Here is a 21,278-nt window from a genome sequence, read left to right on the forward strand (position 1 = left end):
TATGTTAGTGAGGGAATTTCCAGAAGCATACAGTAGTAAGGCCATATCAGTGTTATTTGGGAAAGTTTTTCTTAGTTTTAACTTAAATTCTTCAGGTTATAATTGGGTTAAGTTTTTAAGCCAGGTACTTTTTATAGTATATCTTCCCCCAGCACTTCAATAAAAGCATTGAAGTGTGATTTTTGTGTTAATAAATTGACAACTTTAAAAAGTAATTATAGCAGTTTTCAGTTGTGCTCTTAAAATTGGGTTGTATCAAAGCTCAGTTGGATTGGAAGGATTGTGTAGTAATTCAACCATCTTTGTTCTTTTACAATGCAGATACAATTACTCTATCAGGAGATGAAAGAGATTTGGGGAGATTAAATGTGAAAATGTTTTATAATTCTTCAGTAGAGCAGATCTGGATCACAGTTTTACAGGTAAGTTAATACAGTTAATACAAACTTTTCGTATATAATTGAATATTTAGACTATAAATTATAAGCATCTGTTGTTGCTCTGTTCCAGGGAATGGGTCAATACCTTCTTTGGAATTTAGGGTTCTATAGGATTTTACAGAAAATAGTATTTAATAAAGAATCTAAAGAAAAATAAATCTATAGGCATGATGGAAATATGTTTGCTTTTAACCTCAAGAAGGAAATTGATATGATGTCTAAAACACTGTCAGATTATTTTAATGTTGATGAAACAGAAGATCTCAGTAGACTAAAGTTTACTTTTATAGTTTTTTAATAAATTTATTTATTTATTATTTTTGGCTGTGTTGGGTCTTTGTTGCTGTGCACAAGCTTTCTCTAGTTACAGCGAGCGGGGGCCACTCTTTATTGCGGTGTGTGGGCTTCTTGTTGTGGTGGCTTCTCTCGTTGCGGAGCATGGGCCCTAGGCATGCTGGCTTCGGTAGTTGCAGCACGCGGACTCAGTAGTTGTGGCTCACGGGCTTAGTTGCTTCGCGGCATGTGGGATCTTCCCGACCAGGGCTCGAACCCGTGTCCCATGTATTGGCAGGCGAATTCTCAACCACTGTGCCACCAGGGAAGCCCTATAGTTTTTATTTAAGTCATTAACTCAAGAAATGTATCAAATATTTGTACTGTCAGGGTCCTTTGTAAAACTCAAACTGTATTTTTATTTTATCTTTCTAGTGCAGAGATTTAAGTTGGCCCTCTAGTTATGGAGATAATCCTGCTATTTCTATAAAAGGAATACTAACATTGCCCAAACCAGTACATTTCAAATCTTCAGTCAAGGAAGGCTCTAATGTAAGTGTTTGTGTTTGACTATCTTTTTCTCCTATTTGTCACTTTAACCCATGTAAAGAATTGGAATAAGAAAGTGTTTTATTTTTGGAAAACTACAAATTATGTACCCCTTGCTTTTTTAAAGATCGTTTTGAGCCTCAGAAATACTTGATATTTCATTGTCCAATATTAAGATGCATTTATTTTTTATTTTTTTTAACATCTTTATTGGAGTATAATTGCTTTACAATGGTGTGTTAGTTTCTGCTTTATAACAAAGTGAATCATTTATACATATACATATGTTCCCATATCTCTTCCCTTTTGCGTCTCCCTCCCTCCCACCCTCCCTATCCCACCCCTCTAGGTGGTCACAGAGCACCGAGCTGACCTCCCTGTGCTATGCAGCTGCTTCCCACTAGCTATCTATTTTACATTTGGTAGTGTATATATGTCCATGCCACTCTCTACTTTGTCACAGCTTACCCTTCCCCCTCGCCATATCCTCAAGTCCATTCTCTAGTAGGTCTGTGTCTTTATTCCCATCTTGCCCCTAGGTTCTTCATGACCATTTTTTTTCCCTCAGATTCCATATATATGTGTTAGCATACGGTATTTGTTTTTCTCTTTCTGACTGACTTCACTCTGTATGACAGGCTCTAGGTCCATCCACCTCACTACAAATAACTCAATTTCGTTTCTTTTTATGGCTGAGTAATATTCCATTGTATATAAAAAGAAAACTTTAATCACTAAAATATATAGAAGATGAGTAATATCTAATGAAACTATTTACTTTTCTTGTATAAATACATGTGTCTATATTTTCATCCTCTCTCCCCCACTTCACTTTTGCTTTGAGAAATAATTGCATGATTACAATTAATTTCTTTTAAATACTTTCAATGATCGTAACTGGAAGACTTATGATCCTGAATTTGTTTTATAGATTCTAGATTTCACTTTAAATATATCTTCATTTTTGTCTTCTGATATGGGTTGAATGGTTAGTGTTTTTCCATACAAATGCAACTTCTACAAGAGCATATCATTTAAAAATAAGGTAATTCAAATGACTAATAAACATGAAAAAAATTTACTCTCACGAGTATTTGTAGATATACAAATTTAAATTACATATTGCTTTCTCTTTTCTTTCTTTTTTTGCTTATTAAAATTAGGAAAATTTTACAAGCACTCTAGACCATAACACTTTCTGGAAATTATTTTGACAATATACATTAAAACCTTAAAATAAGATTATACTAAATGAAGTAAGTCAGAAGGAGAAAGACAAATATCATATGATATCACTTATATGTGGAATCTAAAATATGATACAAATGAAATTATTTACAAAACAGAAATGGACTCACAGACAGAAAACAAACTTATGGTTACCAAAGGGGAAAGGGGTTGTGGGAGGGATAAATTAGGAGTTTGGGATTAGCAGATACAAACACTATATATAAAATAAACAACAAGTTCCTACTGTTGTATAGCACAGGGAACTATATTCAGTATCCTGTAATAAACCATAATGGAAAACAATATGAAAAAGAATATATATATGTATAACTGAATCACTTTGCTGTACATCAGAAGCTAATACAACATTGTGAATCAACTATACTTCAATAAATGATTTTTTTAAAAAGAAAGAAACCTTAAAATATTTATACTTTTTAACATAGTGTTTCTACTTGGAATCTACTTCATGGCAATAATCTAAGATGCAAACAAAATATATATAAAGTATTCTTGGCAGTTTTGTTCATAGAGGAAAAGTTGGAAACTATCTAAATGTTTCCCATAGGGGAATGGTGGAGAAAACTCTTGGTATACCATGTATTTGTGTATTTGTTTCCTATGGGTGCTGTTAACAAAGTAACACAAACTGGGTAGCTTAGAACAACAAATATTTCTCTCTCACTGTTTCAGAGGAAGTCTGAAATCAAGGTGTCAACAGTGTTGGTTCCTTCTCTGAAGGGGAATCTGTTCCATCTCTTCCATGCCTCTCTCCTAGCTTCTGGTGATGGCCAGCAATCCCTGTCATTCCTTGGCTTCACTCTAATCATTGGCTTTCATCTTCACATGGCCACGTGTCTTTCATCTCCACGTGTCTCTGTGTCTTCACATGGCTATCTTCTTATAAGGACGCCAGTTTTATTGGATTAGGGGTCTGCCTACTCCAGTGTAACCTTATCTTAACTTCACAAATTGCATCTTCAATGACCCTATTTCCAAATAAGGCCACATTCTGAGTTACTGGGGGTTAGGACTTCAACACATCTTTTTTTGGGGGAGACACAATTCAAACCATAACACCACATGATAGAATACTAGGCAGCCATGAAAAGTAATGTTTAGGAAGAGTTTTTAAGGACGTGGAAAAATGTTCTTAAAAAGTGAAAAAGCAGTAATCAAAATTTATGTGTAAATATTAGGATCTCACTTTACAAAAATATGCATTGTAGAAAGTCTAGATGGAAATAAATCTTAACTCTGGTTTTAATCCTGATACTCACAGATGAATACTTAGTGAATTAAACACTTTGACTTTTTGATTTTCAAATAAAAGTAAGCTAACTTAGGAAAAGTTAGGGGAAAATGTTCTCATATTAAAACTTGCTTGGAATCTTTTAAAATTTATTATTTATCAAGTTGTTTAGGAGTCCCCTATTATGGCAAAATGTAAAGTAAACCAATACACGTACTTCATTTGTAAGCTCACTGCATCTGAGTTTAAAAATTAAACATTTTATGCATACTGTATTATTGATGTGATCTATGGCTTGAGATTGAAAGAAAAAGAAAGCGCAGGTGGTTCGGAGGCTCTCAGAAACACAATTCTGACTACACAGACATAAGTGATTACTGTAAAAGCGAACATTTGGGCACAGTATCTAAAATATTGATGTTAGGAAGTTTATAAGCAGAAAACAGTCTAGTGTCAAGAAGATGTTAGGTCACAGTAAGCCAAGGTTTTAAAAATATTAAAAGTAATAAAAAGAACATTTGAAAATAGTCTGGGCATGGAAAACACTGACTTGCTACCTGCAGTGGAAGACTATGAGAGAAGGTAGAACTTGGAACTCACATTTTTGTCTTCTCTTATCAAGGGGATCGATTTTCAGTTAGGAAAGAGTGGAACAAACATCGCTAAAAGATAAAATGAACCCCAAATTAGATGGGAAGAACATTAGACAAAGAATATCTCCTTTAAAGAAATAATTCAAGTCTCTTATTAATGTGAACAAATTAGATTTTACATACTGTGAGAGCTTGCATGAGATTCTTGAAGTACTCTCATTAACTGTTGAAGAAGTGTGGTGAATAGTAGGAATGATACTGCAGAACCAAAGATGGAGAGCAACCTAATTTTTGAAAAGGGGAAAAGCTGTATTCTGGTGAACTTGGTGTTGATATTGACTAAATTCCTGACTAAGTAATTAAAAGGATTTGTGAAATTAAGAAGGGCAGTATCCAGAATAAATTTTGGAAAAGCAAGTCATGGCCATTCTCATTTTCATTTTCATTAAAAAATATTTTTTGTTATTGTAAAAATATTAAATTTGCCTTTCCTAGATTATAAATGTTATTTTTGTTTATTTTGTATTGGTATATGACCCTTTTTTCAGTCATTCTATTAATTTATATTTTCTTGATTTTTATTTTAGACTATTGAATTTATGGAAACGTTTGTATTTGCTATTAAACTCCACAGTCTACAAACTGTAAGACTTGTATTTAAGATTCAAACCCAAACTCCTAGGAAGAAAACTATTGGAGAATGCTCACTATCACTCAGAACTCTTAGCACACAGGAAATGGATTACTCTTTGGATATATCACCACCTTCAAAAATTTCTGTAAGTGATATAATATGTAAAGTATTTCACACTTTGAGAATTATTTAATGGTTGAATTTTTTGTTTGTTGGAGTATAATTTGAAAACTAGAATACATTAAAGGATCAGGAAGGCTCTCAAGAAGCAATAGTAACATAAATGTAATGTAAAAAAGTTGTAATTATGTCATTATTTAATAATTTTTTTAAAAGTTGATAAAATGTTAACAGAGCCCCTTTTCTTTCTCCATTGGAAAATAACCTTAGGGTTACTTTCTCCTAGTACATGTTTAATTAATATTTCATACTTCAATGTAATAACCCTAAGTATGAATAATTTTAAATAATTTTTTAGGTTTTTTTTTTCAGTAGCTGATAACTTAGGAAAAGCAAGACAGAATCAATAAACTCCAAACTCAATGAGAGATTGCCTTGAAATAAATTAGGAAAGTTTTAATCATGAGTAAGCACCATGTCCATAAATTGGGTAGAATGGAGGATCTTACAGCTGGTGTTTTTTTGTAAAGAACTTCATTATCTATAGTGCTGATTGATTTTTGAGACCCAGTAGTTGCTTCTTTCAACTAGCCAGCTGAACACTGTTTAAGTTCTTTAGAAATTCCTAATGATTTAATTATGTAGTTTCTGTGTCAGGATAATATATATAGAAATCAGTCATAACGCTTTATACGGTTGAACTTATTTGTGATTTTAAATTTACGTAGGATTTATATTTTACCTACTTTCAAAAATATTTAAGGTGCTTGAAGTGGTTCTTAACCTGGCTACACATTAGAATCACCTGGGGAGCTTTAAAAAAAGCCCATACTTAAACCATTAAATCAGAATTTGGGGAGGAGTGAGCCAGAGGCATCTGTAATTTTCAGAAGCTACTCAGGTGATTCTAATGTGTAGCCTAGCTTGAGAACCACTGAATTGAGGGGAAATTAGGGATTAAAAAATAAAGAACAAAAGATTAATCAAGAAGAATTGAAAAATCTTGTTATTTCTTGTCTATTATTTTCTGTCTCCATACCAAATGTGTTTTCTTTATAGCATTTATTATAACTTAGAATTATTTAAGTTACTCGTTTTAAAAAAAAAAAGGCTTGAGCTTCCATCATTTTTCTTCATTTTTTACTGTGCCCGTAGTAAGGGCCCATCATATTCTTGGCATTGAATATTTGTATGTAGGTTGATATGAAAGAATAAATGATGAATGGAAGCATGCTAAATTAGATTGTTATTTTCTGTTAAAGTATAGCAAATTTGTTTTCTAACTGTGACAGGAGTTTATCACTTACATCTTGTTTATCATTTACATCTACTACTAGCTTAGTAGACAGTAATCTGCAACCATATTTTACAAAAGGCACATATTACTATTTAAATGGATAATTCATAGATTGAATCTTTTTTTAATATTATTATAACACAGCATTTTATTATGATTGCATATCTGACTCCTCCAATAGCCTTGAGATTTTCTAGGGCAGTAATCTGCCTCATAGGTTTTTTGGTTTTTTTAGTAGATTAAATCTTTAAAAATTAGTATAGAGTATAGTAGAAGATAACTCAGCAAATGTATTTTCTGAGGAATTGATATATATTGGTATATATTGATATATATTGATATATATTGAGGAATTGATATAATCTTAATCTGCCTTGGAGAATCTGGAGAATCTGGAGATATATATTGATATATATTGAGGAATTGATATAATCTTAATCTGCCTTGGAGAATCTGAATGAATGATTATGGCACAGTTTCTACAAAATTATATTTTGCATATCAGATGTTTTATAAACATTTGTCTATCTGTTGTATGCCACGTGCTAGGGATACAAAGATTGATGGCTTGAAAGAAGGGCTTTCGGGCTATATTGGACCAGTAAATTTATATTAATGAGTGTGAATGTTTCTTCTTATTGGCTAAAAGCAAGAATAATATGCTTTGTTTCCTGTGTTGAGGAGGAAAATTGATATTCTAATTGTGACATTGAAAGAGCCAGATTTACATACTCATCCTTCACACTGACAACTGTTTTATCATGAACAGCAGAATTTTCATACAGAGCTAATAATTTCCTGAGTACAGAGTTTTTGACCTTAACAACTAGCTGACAACTCAAATTTCTGTGTTGAATAATGTAGAAGACATAAGGTTTCCCTGAAGAAATAGCTGACATTTGAAGAAACTTAGCATATGACTGACTTGGTCCTAAGTGATTTAATGCTCACACCGAACTTACGAGCTTGCTGCTCTTGTCATCCCTATTGTGGAGAGCAAGACCTTGAAGCACTTGCCTGAATACAGCCTGTTGTTGGGGAATCAGGATTTGAACCGAGGTATTCTGATTCCACAGCCAGCTCTCTTTACCGTGTCAAAGAAAATGATCAATTAACAGTCTATAATAGGAATCGAAAAGAGTTTTATTTGAGCCAAACTGAGGACTATAGCCCAGAAAACAGCCTCTCGGATAACTCTGAGGAACTGCTCTGGAGAAGCATGGTTTTCAGCACAGTTTTATATCTTGTCAGAAAAAAAACATCAAACGAGTCAGGGATACATTCCTTCAAGGTTTACAGCATGTGCACAGCAAGTCAGTATGGCCTTGGCACCTGGGAAGGGAGTCTTATCCTGGATGGGGGACCAGCAGTGGCATCCCAGGAAGGGAGGCATTTAATATTTTTTTTTTTTTTGCGGTACGGGGGCCTCTCACTGTTGCGGCCTCTCACTGTTGCGGCCTCTCCCGTTGCGGAGCACAGGCTCCGGACGTGCAGGCTCAGCGGCCATGGCTCATGGGCCTAGCCGCTCCGCGACATGTGGGATCTTCCCAGACCGGGGCACAAACCCGTGTCCCCTGCATCGGCAGGCGGACTCTCAACCACTGCGCCACCAGGGAAGCCCTAATCTTTATTTTTAACATGGACGTTCTTTACTTCTGGGCAGTGCGCCCTTTTCTTTAATAATTAAAGCAGATGTACAATGTATGCTTGATAGGCCACAAACAGGCTGTTTTCGTTATAGCATAAAATTCAGGTTAACTCATGTATAAGCCAGAATGACTTCCCCAGACCTCAATATGTGAAAATATCTTTTATCAGCTATGTATCGTCCCCCTAAGAGGATATTCTCAAAAGTCACCAGATAAGGGATTTCTTTAATTATGCTTAACATTTTATCCAGGAAGCTCAAAAAGTTCTCTTTTCTTTAAAAAATGATACATTATTCAGGAACAGAGGTCGTATGTTTTATCTTCCACAGTTTTGTGCTCATTAAAAATGCTCTTCATGTATACCTACTAATCGATTAGAATTTTAATTTTTTGGTTATTATGAGATTGAAAACCACTTTGAATAGTTTTTCATGATCTGAATTAATATCTTGGAATATAAATTGAATTTATTAAATAACCTTGGCAAATAAGAAATGGTAAATCCATTGCCAAGTGCTGCTCTGTTTTATGAGAGTGAAACTCTACAAGTGTGTAAACACTAAGAGAAGTTTTGCCACCTTTAGATGTTTTCATAAGTGTTATTATATCGTGGGTACAAAACCGTAATGAAAGTAATTAATGAAAAAATGTTATCCATGGTTTCCTTTGTATCTTGTAAACAATAAATAACTATTTTTTTAAACGCCAAGGACTGCAACATTTGTTTTTTTAATCAGCAAAGGTGTTATATATGGATACCAAAATTAGTTCATGTAAAAAGATTTATTAATCCATCCTTATTCTGATTAAAAGCAAAAGCAGTACATTCACTTATTTATTAGAATTCAGCATTTATTGCTAAAGTAGACAATTTTTATCATCATTTTAGATTTTTCAAGAGGGAGTGTAACCTCAACAGATGATTTTATACTTTTTTTTTTTTTTTTTTTTTTTGCGGTACGCGGGCCTCTCACCTTTGTGGCCTCTCCTGTTGCGGAGCACAGTCTCCAGATGCGCAGGCTCAGCGGCCATGGCTCACGGGCCCAGCCGCTCCGCGGCATGTGGGATTTTCCCGGACCGGGGCACAAACCCGTGTCCCCTGCATCAGCAGGCGGACTCTCAACCACTGCGCCAGCAGGGAAGCCCGATTTTATACTTTTAAGTGATTCACTTTTCACTTTGTATCTTTTGATTTCTTATGGCATGACCAATTTTGGCCATTTTGACCATTACAGAATATTGTATTAAGAAAATATCCAAGATTCAGTCAATGGCGTGTACATAAGAAAGTTCTTTTTTATGATCCATGCTTCAGTTACTGGGAAATACTGCGTGATTATCAAATATAAATCGCTTGATGAAGTATCAGTCAGCTGTTTTATAGCTTTGTTGGAATCAATACTAACAAAGACTTTTGTGTCAGTCTGTGCTGCGCCCTAGTGAGATCTGTTAACATTATGTTCTTTCTTTAATCCCATACTTACTCTTTTCATCATGTGAACAGTAATGTTTTTGTATTTGGCCGACTTATGTTTCCCTCTTTTATTTTTCACTCCAAGGATGCTGGAATCCATGTAAATAGGTTGGCTTGTGTAAGACAAATTACTTTCTTCTGTTCTTAACAATACTGAAGAGCACATTTTAGCTTTTCCCCCTTGCTAAATCTCCTTCATTATATTGTTTGCCTCAGGTTTTCTTTGACCTTTTCCTTATTATTTACTGCCTCATCACTTTTGCTAGCTTCCTTCTTGCCAACTTTCATCTTTGGCTTGCTTTCATTTAGCATAGTAATTCAGCTCTTAATCCACAAATCTGTTCATTGTAATCCTTTGTCTTCTGATTTTGGTAACACTACCTCTGATTTCTACAAATGAAGAAATAATGATGCGTTTCATATATAACATTTTTATCATATTTCATACATTCTGAAAAAATAATTCAAATGACTACATTTAAGTCTTTTGAAAATATGCTCTTTTGGTGTTTATTTCACTGACATTTTCTCTAGTAAAGCTTTTTAGGAATTTAATTTTTTGTTTTATAAATTTATTTTTGGCTGTGTTGGGTCTTTGTTGCTGTGCGTGGGCTTTCTCTAGTTGCGGTGAGCGGGGGCTATTCTTCCTTGCGGTGCGTGGTCTTCTCATTGCGGTGGATTCTCTTGCTGCACAGCATGCGCTCTAGGCACACAGGCTTCTGTAGTTGTGGCACGAGGGCTCTAGAGTGCAGGCTCAGTAGTTGTGGTGCACGGGCTTAAGTTGCTCCGTGGCATGTGGGGTCTTCCTGGACCAGGGCTCAAACCCATGTCCCCTGCATTGGCAGGTGAATTCTTTCTTAACCACTGCGCCACCAGGGAAGCCCTAATTTTTTTTTTTTTAATTTGAATTGTCTTTTGGTCTCCCTGATTTTGAAGGATCAGTATGTATGTGTAACTTATATAATCAGAATTTATGAAAGTCAGTAAGTACCTCATATTGACAGAATCCATGACATTTATCTTAACCTTCTCTTATAACACTTAGCTTTGTGTGTCAGTAAAAAGCAGTGCTTTCAAAATTTCTAATTTTAGCTCTTTATTTTTGAATTTTTGAAATATGCCAAAACTTTATTCTTGATTAGCAAATGACACTCTTTTAATATGCAGGTTTGCCATGCAGAACTTGAACTGGGGACTTGTTTTCAAGCGGTAAATAGCAGAATTCAGTTACAAATTCTTGAGGCTCAATACCTTCCAAGCTCATCAACACCCCTGACTTTGAGTAAGTATGTCAAAGTGGTTCAAAGTGGAATCTTCATAAAATATTTGTAAAAGGTAGTTTTTTCCTGTGTTTCTTACAGTGAAGATTAAAATCTTAGTTACATTTGTTAGTTAACTTACATACTTACCTTTTAATTTAAAATTACTTTATTGGATTTCAAATTACTAGCCACTGTGTCTACCTTAATCCGCTGGTCTCTTGATTCTTACCCAATTGTGACCTTCTTGCATTTGATGCTATTCTTTATTTAGCTCATTAGTTAATATAGGTTGAGTGTCCAGAAGACTGTCAGCTATATTTCACCAGCCTAGATAATTTATCCTCTCTCTAGGTCTGTACCCTTTTTTGGATACTCTGCTAACTAGAAACTTAATTTTTAAAAAAACTGAAAATATCAGATACAAACCTCAAAATACTTTCTTGCCTGTGCCTTTGAGCACAGCCAGGGATTCTGATATTTTGGTTGTCTAGGGCTGCTTCACATGGCTGCTGCTGGAGTGGGAGGTTTGAGGTCAGTCCTACCTAAAGGACTAAGAGTAGGACTAAGAGTGTTCCTCTTTCCTACTAGAAGAAGAGAAAATATCAGGAGGTAGGTAGACACAATGGATGTTCACTGTAACTACAAAGTAACTACAAAATAAATACAATTGAGCACAGTCCAAGAAGCTAGAAAAACAACAGCAAACACAAAGGAAAGTAGAAGTAGAAATTAAAGCTAAAGTTGAAGTTGATAAATATGGGGACAACAAAAAACCCACAAAATCAATAAAACCAAAAGATTTTTCTTTGAAAAGAATATTAAAATAGACAAACCTATAGTAGGCTGGATCAAGCAAAAAATAAAGAAAACATGGACAAGGAAGAGGATATAATTTCAATTTTGAATCTCAGAATATATTCAAAAATAAATAAGAGGGCTTCCCTGGTGGCACAGTGATTAAGAATCTGCCTGCCAATGCAGGGGTCATGGGTTCGAGCCCTGGTCCGGGAAGATCCCACATGCCACGGAGCAGCTAAGCTCATGCACCACAACTACTGAGCCTGCGCTCTAGAACCTGCAAGCCACAACTACTGAGCCCATGTGCCACAACTACTGAAGCCCACGTGCCTAGAGCACATGATTCGCAACAAGAGAAGCCACCACAATGAGAAGCCCACGCACCGCAACGAAGAGTAGCCCCTGCTCGCCACATCTAGTGAAAGCCCACGCACAGCAATGAAGACCCAACACAGCCAAAAGTAAATAAATAAATAAATTTATAAAAATAAATAAATACAGAAGACAATACCAATTATAACTGTGCCAATTCATTTGAACAGCTATATAAAATAAATGATTTTCTGAGGGAAAAAACTGTTGAAATTCACTCCAGAAGAGAGAGGAATCAATAGAACAATAACCATGTAAAAGTAGTTAAAGAACTGCCTCTAGGGCTTCCCTGGTGGCGCAGTGGTTGAGAGTCCGCCTGCCGATGCAGGGGACACGGGTTTGTGCCCCGGTCTGGGAAGATCCCACATGCCGCGGAGCGGCTGGGCCCATGGGCTATGGCCGCTGAGCCTGCACGTCCAGAGCCTGTGCTCCGCAACAGGAGAGGCCACAACAGTGAGAGGCCCGCGTACCGCAAAAAAAAAAAAAAAAAAAAAAAAAGAACTGCCTCTAATAAAAGCAGAGGCCAAGATGATTTTACTGGCAGATCCTACCAAACTTTCAAGGAACATATAATTCCTATTCTGTATAAGCTGTTCCACAGCATGAAAAAAGATGGAAAAAGTAACTTTATGAGGTTAGCATATTCTTGCTATCAAAACAGAAAGGACAGCATACACAAAAAATAACTATAGACTACCATCACTTATGTAGATAGATGGAAAAATCATAAAATAAAAAGGAAGTAAAGTCCAAGTTGGCATTAAAAGAATAAGTTAAATTACCAAGACTATATAGGGTTAATTCTGGGAAACAAGGACAAAACAGTACAATTTATTACATTAACAGGTATCTTCCTTTAATCAAAACCGCTAATCAGGATTACCAGTGATCTCCATTTTATAAATAATGGTCAGCCTCAGTTCTTACTTTGTGGCTCCCTCCTTTCTGGAAACTCTCTCTTTACTTTCTTTCTGTCTGGCAGCCCCAGCTCTGTACCATCACTTCTCAAATTAGACTGCACTTTTTGCTCGAGTTGTAAGCACTGTATGTCAGACTGGGGAGCAGGCTTAGGTGAAAAGCTGTATAAACCTGAATTTTACTTAGTGAAGTTCTCATCTTTTAAGAGTTGACTCTCCTCTAGTTTCTTTCTGCTTTTGGTCAATGTTTAGCATCTTGAACAGTTGTTTTTCATATTTTCCCCAGAGTTTATAATTGTCATCTATGAGAGGTTAGTCTGTAAAAGCTATTCTACCATTACTGGAAGCTCTACATCTCAAACTTATTTAAAGAATAGGTTTTCTCTAGTGGGCATCTGTTTAACTTCTGGAGTCTCAAGCAAAGAATTTTACCTATATAAATTTGTGAAATAAATTCCTCCAACTCTCCAAAGAGTTGGCACCTCTCTTTTGTATAATCCTTTTCAATGTGTACTCCTTTGCTGCTGATTGTTATTTATGTCTGCAGTTCCAGTCTTTAAGGGCATCCAGCTTAGAGGAAGAGTAAATTCATTTAAGGTTAGAGTAGCTACTTATAAATTATGATAATAATTATAAAATTTACTAGAGATATTTCCTGTTATGGCAGTTAGCTCATCAGATCTTTAAAAGTAGCTTATTGATATTTTTATGACAATATATGGATATATTTCTTTATATGACATTTAAAATTTTTTATTTATCAAAATTTCTTATTCTTTAGGTTTTTTTGTGAAGGTGGCAATGTTTAGCTCGGGAGAGTTGATTTATAAGAAGAAGACACGTTTATTGAAGGCCTCCAATGGAAGAGTAAAGTGGGGAGAGACTATGATTTTTCCACTTATACAAAATGAAAAAGAAATTACTTTTCTCATTAAGCTTTACAGTCGAAGCTCTGTAGGAAGAAGACACTTTGTGGGGCAGGTTAGTAGGGAGTTTTTATCTCATGTTCTATCCTTGCACTTTTCTATGCATTTAAACAGTTGGTTAACAAAGGGAATACAGGATAAATCTGAGGTTGAATAGAGTAAAATTGGTCATCATAAATTAAAATTCAGTTTCACCACAAAAATCAAATCTTGTCAGGCTTTCTGCTTTAATACAAAAATAGTTGGAATTTCTGAGCAGTCAGGCTTCTTATCTTAAAATAAGTTTTCTCCTGAGCTTTTCAACTTTAAAATCAGTAAGAAAGATCAGTTTTTCAGTACTCCTGACTCGTTCCTTGTGAAGGAGGGAACACTAAGTATTTCAGTCAAATTTCTTAAGGCTTACTTAAGGTATCCAACTTACTTTATTCTGTGTCATGTTCAATTTAATGTTTAACTCTGTATGCTATTAGCTGAGTTGTGTTAGATTTGAATTCCTAGAAAACATCGATTTTAACAGTGGTTGTGATATTATTTAGTCAGTATTGTCATCTGGATTAATCTATTGAAAAATTCATAGTAATTTGTATAAGACAACATAACACTTGCTTACTTGCCAGTCCTACAGGAACTTGTTTCCTTTCGTAGTTCTTTCTTTACTCTAAATGAGTTACTGGTAGCTGTCCAGTATCTTTTATCTTAATTACAATTGTTTGACTCAGGCTTAAATTCCAAAATCTGTATTATTAGTCTAAAGGCTTCTACTTGACAAGATGTTATTAGCAGTCTACCTGTAATCTTCAAATTATATGTGAATTTTCAAAGATTGATACTCTCACTCACTTCATATATTTTACCTAAAATATTTGTCAGAAATACTATAGTTCTGTTGTTCTTCATCTATTCTTATTTGGAAAAGAGTTTGAACTCAAGACCTAGTATAACTAGCAAACTTTTCAAAGTCGTGAGGCCTATGAAATGAATTCAGTTAAAGTTTTCTCATGTTGTCAAGCCTCAACTACCATGTATGAATGGAATAGATTTACCTGACAGATGATTTTCAGGATAACTTTTTTGGTGATTCCACTTTCTTGGTTGAGATTTTAGTGAAGAGTAATAATTCTGGAAGGTTCCTGTTGGCCATCTGTTCCCTCTGGCTCCTCTGGTAGCCTCAGGAGCCCACCATGGTGGGGCAGGCACATGTGAAATCAAGGTCTCCCACTCCTCTATCCGCCAACGCACTCTTATGTTATCTGTTTCATATGTTGGGGTGTTTTGTAAGATTTTATTTGAAGGAAAAGTTCTTCAGACCAAGAAATTTAGAGAAAAAAGTTTGAAAACCAAACCTTTTTGGAGTGCCCTGCTCCAATTTCTTTATTTAAAAGAATCAGAAACTGAGTCTCAAAGAAGTTAACTCCAAAGTAATAGCATTTGTTAGTGCTGTAACTGAGTTGAGGATTCAGGTTGTTTTGTTTCCTTGTTCACCTTGTCTTCGCGATACATAACATACAATGTGATATCTTATATTTGCAAAATGCTTTACAGTTTTCCCAAGTTCATTCACATCTGTTATATAAAGTTACATAAGTGATAGGTTCAATGAAATTGGTATGCAGAATGACTATTAGATTTCAATTAAAATTACAGTTTTATTTAATGTAAAAGATACTTAAAATGCACATTCCTTACCAATCAGTTTAAATCATGATTAGTCTCAATTAATCTTTACAAAAATGTTTTTGAGTAGTTGGAATCAATTTTAAATTGAGCTCCTAGATTTATTGAGAAAGAAATGATACTAATAACCGTTTTGGAGGAAGTGATTTTGTAATATCTCACATTGAATTTTTAAATTGAATTGGGTCATATAAGATAGTCTTCAGTGACTAAATAGGTTAAGTGTTTTAACATCAAGTTTCAAAGAGAGAAATCAGACTTTTGGAAAAATGAAAAGATGTTTAGTTGAAAATATGTAAACCAAACGTCCAGCTGTCTTTCACTAGTAAGAGTAATTAATGGTTTGAAATCAGTTACCATTATTGTGTTAAGTTTAATGAGTGTACTGTTCCTTTACAGATTTGGATAAGTGAAGACAGTAATAACATTGAAGCAGCGAACCAGTGGAAAGAGACAGTTAAAAATCCAGAAAAGGTTGTTATCAAGTGGCACAAATTAAATCCATCTTGAAGACCCTGCACATTAATTTGGTGACAAACTTGACATTCTTTTAGAAGACTTACAATTTCAATTTGCTACCTATTTGAAGAGACAGATCAGTACATTTATCAATTTATTTATGGAGGCCATAATTATAGTATATAATGGATCTAATAGAAAATCAAACTTGGTAAAAAATGGGATGAATTTTACCAGATATCCAAAGTAAAGGAAATGCTTTAAAACTGGCCGAAATAGACAATAAAATAAATGGGTAGTATTACTAGGGCAACTAAATAAATTATAAAGTCAATGGGAATATCAATCATAGATAGTTGCTGCTATATTATGTTTATAGGCTTTTTAAAGCTTTCAATAGATATTCAAAATCCACTATATCAAGTCTCTGTTAGTACTAGGCTTTAACACTGTTTCAGTGCTAGTCAAGATTGATTAGATCTTAACTCCACTGTTTAACCCCTCGCTACATATTTTCCCTCAGAAAGCAAAAGTGAATTGAACCACTTCAACTCTTCTCATTTGGGGAAAGTTTGTGGCCTGTGTTTATCATTACTTACCCTTAAGTCATCACATTGCCACTTAGTAAGCTATTTATCTCTAAGAAACTTCAGATATAGAAAACTACATTTTGGCAAGAATAAATGAAAACACCAGAAGGTTGAAGTTTAATTGGAAACCCAGTGTGCACACATTTTGCTATGTTTCCTCCTTCACATCCTCTTTGTTTTAATTGGAGTTGAAATAAGGTTATCATCCATATGGCCCATCCTAATTAGCAGAATTAAATGAGCTTAAGTAGCAAATTTAATATTTTATGATAATCACTTCCTTGGTTTTAGTTTTTTAAATATAAATTGCTTGTTCTATAATCCACAACATTAGAATATGCTCCTGTATTTTAAAACTGGCCATACATGATAACATTATGTAGCAAATAAATATTTTCTGTTGCAGTTTCTCTCGGGTACTCATTACAACTCAGTATGTAGGGATAATTTCAGTTTAGTTGGTCAGACAAGCTATGACCAAAAAGCACAGTTGTTTGGAGAAACCAATAACACCATCCCTGATCTTGGAAAGTAGTGACTTTATTTTTGCTAATGGGTAGACTAAGTGCTTCATCTTCCATTTTTCTTTCTCTCTTACCTTGTACCACACGTGCCAAGAGATAGATAGTGATATTTCAGGCCACAAGTATACTTTGCTGTAACTTAAGCATGCCTTTTTCGTTTCTTGTTCTGTGTATCTCATTAAGATTTTCCCAAATAAACACTAATTCCCCTTTTCCTAGGTACCACCTTCTCAAGCTACAAAATGTACATACTTTACATGCCCTTTGCTTCTGGTGCCTAGAGTTTATGGTGTACCAGGGATGTTGACAGGTACTCTCTGACACTGCATTTTGAAATAATTTTTTTTAGATTTGTGAAAAATGGCATATTAGTGAGTACTCACATGGACTTTCAAGAGAAAAATCACCTTTTGTGGTGGTATTTTGAATCTTTGAGACAAATGGCAACTATTTTAAAAGAGTTTTTAAAAATAGACTTTGTTTTTTAGAGCAGTTTTAGGTTCACAGCAAAATTGAGAGGAAGGTGCAGAGAGTTCCCATATACCCTTTACCCCCGCATTTATACAGTCTCCCCCACTGTCAACACCTTCCACCACAGTAGTACATTTGTTAAAGTCACTGAACCTTCATTGACGCATCATCACCCAAACTCCATAGTTTGTATTAGGGTTCACTTTTTATGTTGTACATTCTGTGAGTTTTGACAAATACATAAATGACCTGTATCCACCACTCATATCATACAGAGTAGTTTCACTGCCCTACAAATCCTCTGCAAACACAACCATTTTAATAGCTACCAAAGAAAGAAGTGTACTTACTGGCTTTTAGATAAGTAACAGACTTTATTGTTTAAAAAAAGCTAGAATTTTATTTGAGCAGTTTTTTTGTGTTCTAGTAATGCTTTCAATTCCTAAATTTATTATAAGTAGTCATGTATTTAATGCAATTTCTAATTATTTAATTTTCAATATTTTTACAATATGTGTGTAATGTATAATTTGAAGGAAAGGTATGACTTCTTGGTTTCTTGTATGCCTTAGAATCCTAGGTAAATAAAAAAATTAAAAGAAAACCTTTTTATTTAAAAGACTTCAGTTAGAGAAGTGTTGACAACTAAGATCCCAGATATTTTAATTAGTGTTTACTTAAGCCTTTTTCAGATGAAGAGGTACTGAATACAGGTGATATTGTTTCCTTAATAGCTACTCATGTTATGAGAAAAACATTAGAAACTGGTAATAAAAAATGAGATACTATGCAAAAAAATCACTTCTCTTTGTACTTAGTTGGCATTTCTTGACCTTTACCCACTAATAACAATGAGAGAGAACCAAAATGATACTTGGTAACCAGAGAAAGCCATGGAGAGCTCACACTGATAGCTGATAGTTTGCACAGTGCTAATCCCTAACAGTGTATTTATTTATAAGTCTTCAGATTAATACAATTAAATAGCTGCAGTCCATATCAAAACATAACATCTCTGTTTGGCTTTTGTTTGGTTTTGTATGATTTTTTTAGCAGAACTAGAGAACTTACCACTGAAATATATCAGATAAGCTCTTATCAGACTGTTCAGAGGGAACCAGTGGGATTTTGAAGTAAGTTACATAATTGTGGTCTGAAAATAACCTAAACTGATCTTCTGTTTGAATACAGTTATGTGAATTTCTCTGATACTAATGTACAGAAACTATATTTCCCAACAAAAATTTCCACTGTTTAATCAAATAATTGTTTTTTTATGAAGGATTTCGGAAATTTGCAATAAATTTCAACTCTTTATGTTATGGCAGTAATGGATATTTCAAAGCTGTATGTTTACTTTTGTTGTTTGGTAGGGTGTATTGAAGGAAGTTCCAGATAAAACGTCTGTATCTACAGTAGTTGTGAGAATGTTCACAGATGACCCTTGAAAAACACGGGGCTTAGGGGTACCACCCCCAACGCCGTTGAAACTTGAATATAACTTTACATTTGGCCCCCTGTGGTTCTGAATTCACAGATTCAACTAACCTTGCATTATGTGGTACTGGAGAATGTACTCACTGAAAAAAATCTGCATGTAAATGGACCTGTGCAGTTCAAACCTGTGTTGTTCAAGGGTCAACTGTATTAGGGTTTCCAGAGAAATGGCACCAATAGAAGATAGATAGCTAGGGAGGGAGATATAAGTTTTCTTTTAATTATGAGGAATTGGCTTATGTTTACGGAAGCTGAGGAATCCCACAATCTGCCATGCAAGCTGGAGACCCAGGAAAGCCAGTGGTATAATTCAGTCCAAGTCCACAGGCTTGAGAACCAGAGGAACCAATAGTATAAATCCCAGTCTGAGGTCAGGAGAAGATGAGATGAGAAGTCCCAGCTCAAGCAGTGAGGCAAGAAAAAAAAAAAAGGGCAAATCCTCTTTCCTCTGCCTTTTGTTCTTTTCAGGCCCTCAACAGATTAGAAGATGCCCACCCACATTGATGCAAGTGCTAATCTCATCCGGAAATACCCTCACAGACACACCCAGAAATAATGTTTAATCTGGGCACCCTGGCCAATCAAGCTGACACATAAAATTAACTGTAGCAGATACCTCCTAGTGTTCTTCTGGTATGTTAGTTGTAATTCTTGTTCAACAGTAAATTTCAAATGCTTGAAGTTCTTGCTGAAACACTGAGAAGAGAGTTATGAAAAGTGGATATATATGAAGTACCTGTCCATTTTGAAATACGGATTTAAGACTTAAAAAGGTATTAAAGAGTGTTGACCCGAAATAAATAGACTGTGTTGACTGAAAAAAAATACACAACATAAAAGTTGAGAATTATGTTTTATTCAGTGGTTTTCTGAGGATTTCAAGCCCAGAAGACAGCCTCTCAGATAGTTCTGAGGGACTGCCCCGAAGAGGTAAGGGAGGAGCCAGGGTATATAGGGGTTGTTGCAGCGAGGACCAGGTAGTCAGGACATCAAAAGTCTACAGTTAACCAAAGAAAACCAGGCATCTCAAGGAGTTTAGTACTTTTCTGTGTGTGGAAAGACGCAAGGCTCATTGAATTCATTCCTCTGATGTGCACCTCAGCTCTCTGGGGCCAGTATCCTGTGCTTTCCAATCCTGAGTTCTCTCTGGGTGCAGCCCGTTTGTCTCTGTCCTGAGTTCCCTAAGGGCTCACTGTCTCGGGCAGCTTTATGGCAGTGTCCTTTGTTTACTGATATGACAACATTTTTTATTCAAAACTGCCAGATATTTCTCTAGGAAAGGTGGATTTATTTGGGATCAGCAGAAGATTGCAACTTGGGGTTGGCTACATGGTGAGTCATGTGCAAGTCCCCGCCTGCCAGCAAAGGAGAACACTTTTACAGAGAGGAAAAGGAAGTTGGGAGGGCTACCATAAACAAAGAGTCCATGGCTTTTCATTGGCTGAGTCCTTGCCAGGAAAGAAGAGGAGTCTTCCTTCTTGTTGGGCTCTGCTAGCATTGCAGGGCATGAGAGCTCCCCCTTCTGGTCTTCCAACTCTATTTTATTGAGTTTCTGTTTATTTGTTTACAAGAATTAATGTAGCTCTATAAAATTAGATTATATTTTATGGGTGATGAATTATTTGAAGATGAATGCTGCCTACATTTTCAGTAATTTCCTCATGGAAAAATTTTTTAACTTAGTAGTTACAGATTTTTAAACCTTTTCATGTATAAAAAGTCTGATTTCTAAAATAACAGTATTTTATTAAAATCGATAACTAAGTTAAATCAAATAACTATAGCAACTATATAGCTATATTAAACCATAGGACTCTGATAATAGCAGTAGATGTCTAGAAAGAAAGGTCTGTATGCATTCTCAAATGGCTAAAAGATACCTGATTCCATGCTGGGATAAATCACTGAATGAGATATGTCTTTTAGAATATGATGGTTTTCATTTTCTCATGATGTGGAATTTGTTTTCTTGATGTGGAATTTGTTTTCTAGGTCACCATTCTTTAGTTTCTGAGGCAGGAGGATAAAATAGATTTGTCCTTAATTTTAACAGAGAGAAATTTGGTTGACTGTGACTCTGAGTTGTCTTTTAGTTTAATTCTAGATCGTTAATCTTTCTTGATTATACAATGTATGGACTAAATTAAAAACAAATTTTAAAATTAGTCATTTTTATATATTTAATAAATACAAAAATATCTGTATAGTACTTCATGCAAAGAACTGTTCTAGGTGCTTTCAGGGACACAAAGATGCTCTTTACTCTGGGGTTTAATT

The 21,278-nt window shown here is 35.0% G+C and overlaps 1 protein-coding gene across 7 annotated transcripts in view; it reads left to right on the top strand.

Annotated features, from left to right (window-relative positions):
• The window catches only part of TC2N (tandem C2 domains, nuclear), a 47,179-nt gene extending 27,028 nt beyond the window's left edge, over nucleotides 1–20,151 (top strand). For 3 of the 7 annotated variants that reach the window (XM_082853124.1, XM_082853122.1, XM_082853125.1), the window contains 8 exons: nucleotides 322–422; nucleotides 1,149–1,265; nucleotides 4,925–5,116; nucleotides 10,679–10,793; nucleotides 13,642–13,841; nucleotides 15,860–15,934; nucleotides 17,253–17,343; nucleotides 18,558–18,898. In XM_082853124.1, the coding sequence (XP_082709250.1) occupies nucleotides 322–422; nucleotides 1,149–1,265; nucleotides 4,925–5,116; nucleotides 10,679–10,793; nucleotides 13,642–13,841; nucleotides 15,860–15,934; nucleotides 17,253–17,343; nucleotides 18,558–18,595 (929 nt within the window). In that variant the 3' untranslated portion in view covers nucleotides 18,596–18,898. The other 4 variants (XM_082853123.1, XM_082853126.1, XM_082853128.1 and 1 more) reach the window with 4 other exon arrangements.
• Nucleotides 20,152–21,278: the final 1,127 nt, after the last annotated feature.

Source organism: Leucopleurus acutus (genome assembly GCF_964270905.1).
Source record: "Leucopleurus acutus genome assembly, chromosome: 1".
Classification (NCBI taxonomy): domain Eukaryota; kingdom Metazoa; phylum Chordata; class Mammalia; order Artiodactyla; family Delphinidae; genus Leucopleurus; species Leucopleurus acutus.